Source organism: Beta vulgaris, chromosome 8, assembly GCF_026745355.1.
Source record: "Beta vulgaris subsp. vulgaris cultivar EL10 chromosome 8, EL10.2, whole genome shotgun sequence".
NCBI lineage: Eukaryota > Viridiplantae > Streptophyta > Magnoliopsida > Caryophyllales > Amaranthaceae > Beta > Beta vulgaris.
In genome coordinates, this window is record NC_079209.1 from 45,881,477 (window position 1) to 45,885,695 (window position 4,219).

Consider the following 4,219-nt stretch of genomic DNA (forward strand, 5'->3'; position numbering starts at 1 on the left):
TGCTTCCCTATTGGATGTCGTCTATGGAGCTTTCTTCCTTTCGGTCCACCTTAGAACTGTGTCATTCTAACCTTCCCTTAACAAATCTGACCCCGTACATTTTTGTTTGGTGCCATGTTTGGTACTTTAGAAACAAAGTCATTTTTAGTAATGAAAGCATTTCTTTCACCCAAGGCCCAAATTAGATTTATTATTAACTCTTTTGTTAATAATTAGGAGAAGGCTTTTTGCTCCTAGAATGATGATCGGTCTGCCCGTCTTTATTCTCCCACCACTAACAAGCTATCTCTTCGCTCTAGCCCAAATCTCATTTGGGCTCCTCCTACTGATAGATTTTGTAAGCTCAATTTTGATGGATCCAAACTTGCTAATGGTCAAGCTTCTTACGGGTTTGTTATCAAGAACAACCTTGGTGATGTTTTGATTGCCTTTGCAAAGGCTCTTGGTGATTGTCATTCTATTCTTATGGCGCAGGCCATGGGGATGTATGAAGGCATTAAATGAGCTCTTTCCCTTCGTATTAGTAACTTAATAATAGAAGGCGATAAAGGTTATCAATACTCTTAAGCATTGTTCTAAGTCTCCTTGAATTATTGCTAATATCATTTGTGATGCAAGTGCTCTTTTGGATCATTTCGAAGTTGTGCTTGTTCAACATTATTTTAGAGAAGCTAATCATGATGCGGATTTCATGACGCATAAGGCTCATTCCTTCTCGAATGTGCTATTTTGGTCTCCACCCTATTGTATTAATTTTTTCTTTCTTATCCGAAAGAATGTTTCAGGTTAGCCTCCTCATTGAGGAGGTTAGCTTAAGGGGTTTTTTTTTTTTGCGTATCAAAAAAAATCCACAAAATTTTTTCATGGATATACAGATATTGAAAAAGGTAAATTCTTAGGACCCGTGCATCATTTTAGAAACCTGTTTGTTCAAGAACGTTTTGCAATCTATTTTTTCAATAAATATCTAATCAATAAAATAATTATGACATCAGAAAGCAGACAACAAACAATTTAACCAGCTCAAAAGATCAAAATTTTCATTATTGGCACGAGAATCAGGAAATGGAGTATTGAAAAGAAGAAAAAAGTAAAAGGAAACATACAATAGCCATTGAGTCAAGTCAAAGGGTAAAGTCCTATATTCAATTGATACAATATGTTCATGTTCAAATGTGATGCAAGATGACAAGCATATATCTCTATTATATAAGGGAAGGGGGGAGCAATGGTGTCCTTTTTTGAAATGCCAATTTTGCCCCCTTCTCTTTCTAAATTATAAAATAGTGTTTGTATTATTGACTTTGCTAAATTTAAGAGATGCCTATATTTGGCAAACTTTATTCCTCAGCCACAGTCAAGAAAAAAAAATATTTCGTGCCATATATCATACAGGTTGCGCGGATTCAATTATGGGCTTATAACTAAACAATACTACGATCTAATAAATTTTTGATAACTCAGAAGAGAAGCTCCAAACAAAAGAGGGAAAAAACTAAAATAAATTTAAAACGCTAATAACTTAATAGGTCATGATTAGATTAACAATATTTACGCATTTCCAGAATATTATTATGTTCGCAATGCCATTTTCTGAAAATTTCAATGATATATAATTTTTTTTTCTAAATATTCAAGTAAAATAATATATATATATATATATATATATATATATATATACACACACACACACATATATATATATTATATAAGCCAATGGGTGAGCTATTATATATCTATTATATAAGCCAATTTCAAACAATTAAAAAGTAAGAACTTTCAAAGTTTCTTTCTAACTAAACTTCCAATTGCAATCACAATTTCAAAGAACATACATTAACATAAACATACCCAAAAAAAGGAGGACAATCTCTTTTTTTTTTTTGATTTTTTGCCTTTTATAATTGTCTTATGTGTCGATTAGGATAATTTATCATTTTATTTATTTAAGGCTCATAGTGGTCGTTTGTGTTAGTTGGGATAATAAGACATTATTTTAAAATTAACGCATGCATCGCGTGCAATATAAGGCTAGTAACTATATACTATAAGTAATTGTAGCCACAATCAAATTGCATTCACATTTGCCGCCAATAATTTCCCTTTCAACTAACAACCTCTCAATGTAAACAAAGTGGCATCATCCCCCTTGTCTGTAGTACACCAAATGTGGTCGTCTTAACAAACTGAAAATCAATGAAAAATTAGCAGTCATCAAACATATGATTTGAAATTGAAGAAATTCCACGCTACTCCCTGTTTAAATGTGCTAAATTCATGCAGGTTTTTAACATTGTAATAACAAAATCTTGCCCCCCCAAAAAAAACAATCCCACAATTGTAAGAATTCCTAAGATATGTATGTAATTATTCTTATTTATCATCCAGTGTGTATCATACACCCAAATATACATGTGCTAAAGGGACCCATACTATGCGTGCTCGTAAACTTTTCTTCTATGTCCGACACATAGCATACACGCACTGTGCTGATACCACTCGTTGTACCGATTAGAGATAGCTATATCTACTAATAAGGTTGATTTCTCACCTCTAATAGATGATTTAAAATATATTTTCTTTATTGATGGTTTTGATTCCAATGTTTAACAAAGTGATATAGGGTAAAATTGTTTGGTTGACAAAAACAGAAAATAAATGAAGTTACTTAGAGCATTGTTAACTATGAGTCCACGAAACAAAACACAAAATGAAGGAAGTTACTTGGAGAATGTTAACCATGAACCAAATACAAAATGGATGAAATTACTTAGTGCATTGTTTTTAACCAGGGAGTTACTTAGAGCAATGTAGAACTTCCCATGAGCTATCCAATAACTTTTGCCACTTCTATGAATTGGAACTTTAAGGGAAAAACAATTTCTTATAAAATACTACTTCCAAGACCTTAAGTAGCTGAACAAGGAAATAGTGTACAAAATTCAGTAATTTAGTTTAAAAAAAAAACAGAGTTACAAACCCAAACCACTAAAATTTCCACCATCCCTCTTCATTTGAGCAGATTACTACAATGAATTAATCAATTATTCCGATCAGAAAATAAAGTAGAAAACAAAAATTGACATTTCATAATCTATTTCCCAATAAATTGCAACTATAATAACTATAAAGTAATAGTGATTTCATATTAACCAAAAAGAGCAAAAAGAGGAAATGAACTCACAAAGATTACATCATCAGATTACATGATTGAATTATCAATTTTCAATTAGATGCCGAAAACGAAGACGACGCCGTATCCTTCAAAGGAAGGCGTTCACCCAATCCACCAGTATTCCGACTATAAACAACACGCGCACCACTCTCATCCTCGAACCCGACATCCGATACCGGAAGATCATCCGTCCTTCTCACCGCCGCATGAGCTACAATCACCGCAACCGCAACAAAAAGCGCAACAACAATGTTAACAGTAACATCGGTAAGCAGCAGAAAAACAACGGTGAAAACGGTGAGAAGAAGAAGCACAGCTTTATCACCAACTTCATACCCAAAAACAACAAGTGGCGATTCGCGCAGGAAGTAGAAGAATAACCAAGCGGACATAAAAAGAGTAAAAACGATGAGAGAAAGAGGGTGCCAAAGAAGAGAGAGAAAGAGGATTATAAGTGCGATGATTGCGTAGTTCATGCGGAAGTAAGAAAGGTTTGTTTTGATTGTGAGAAAAGTGTCGTTTATGGAGGTTGGGAAAGAGAGAGAGGAGAGAGAAAATAAGAGGTTCCATGGACGACATGTTGTGAGGGTTGATTGGATCTTGTGTTTTGCGCGTGTGATGAATTGGAGATTGTCTGTGTTTGGAGATTGGGATGTTGGGATTGTGCCGTAGGTTGTCATGTTAATGGAGGAAATGTTGGATGTGAATCTGGGATTTGGAAATTGGGTATTGGAGGAGTGAGGTTGGGGAAAGGGGGAAATAGAAATATCTTTGGAGGTGCTTCTTCGAGTCTAAATGTGGGATTATTCCCATCAATTTTACCTTTTTATTATAAAAAATTAATATGAACTTGGTGCACATTAATTTAGTGTGCACTTTTTCTGTTTTTGTCGCGTTCAGTCTTTCACTCTTTCGCTCTCTTGATAACTATTTCTTTTGATAACTTCTCTCTCGATAGTGTATTTTGAAATAATATAGTGTATTTTAAAATAATAGTGTATTTTAAAATGATAAGCGTACTTTGACATAATAGTATTTTGCTGA

The 4,219-nt window shown here is 33.8% G+C and overlaps 1 protein-coding gene across 1 annotated transcript; it reads right to left on the reverse strand.

The window, feature by feature from the left end:
• Positions 1 to 2,026: 2,026 nt before the first annotated feature.
• Positions 2,027 to 3,966, reverse strand: LOC104884387 (PRA1 family protein F3). Its single transcript, XM_010669028.3, has 2 exons — positions 3,185 to 3,966; positions 2,027 to 2,186 (listed from the first exon to the last, which is right to left on the reverse strand). Exon 1 carries the CDS (start codon positions 3,853 to 3,855, stop codon positions 3,226 to 3,228), a length of 630 nt encoding a protein of 209 aa, XP_010667330.1. The 5' UTR covers positions 3,856 to 3,966; the 3' UTR covers positions 2,027 to 2,186; positions 3,185 to 3,225.
• Between the last annotated feature and the right edge of the window lie 253 nt (positions 3,967 to 4,219).

Bases quoted from the DNA above. Each gene is read 5' to 3' on its own strand.
- LOC104884387 (XM_010669028.3), bottom strand. From the start codon at position 3,855: ATGACAACCTACGGCACAATCCCAACATCCCAATCTCCAAACACAGAC.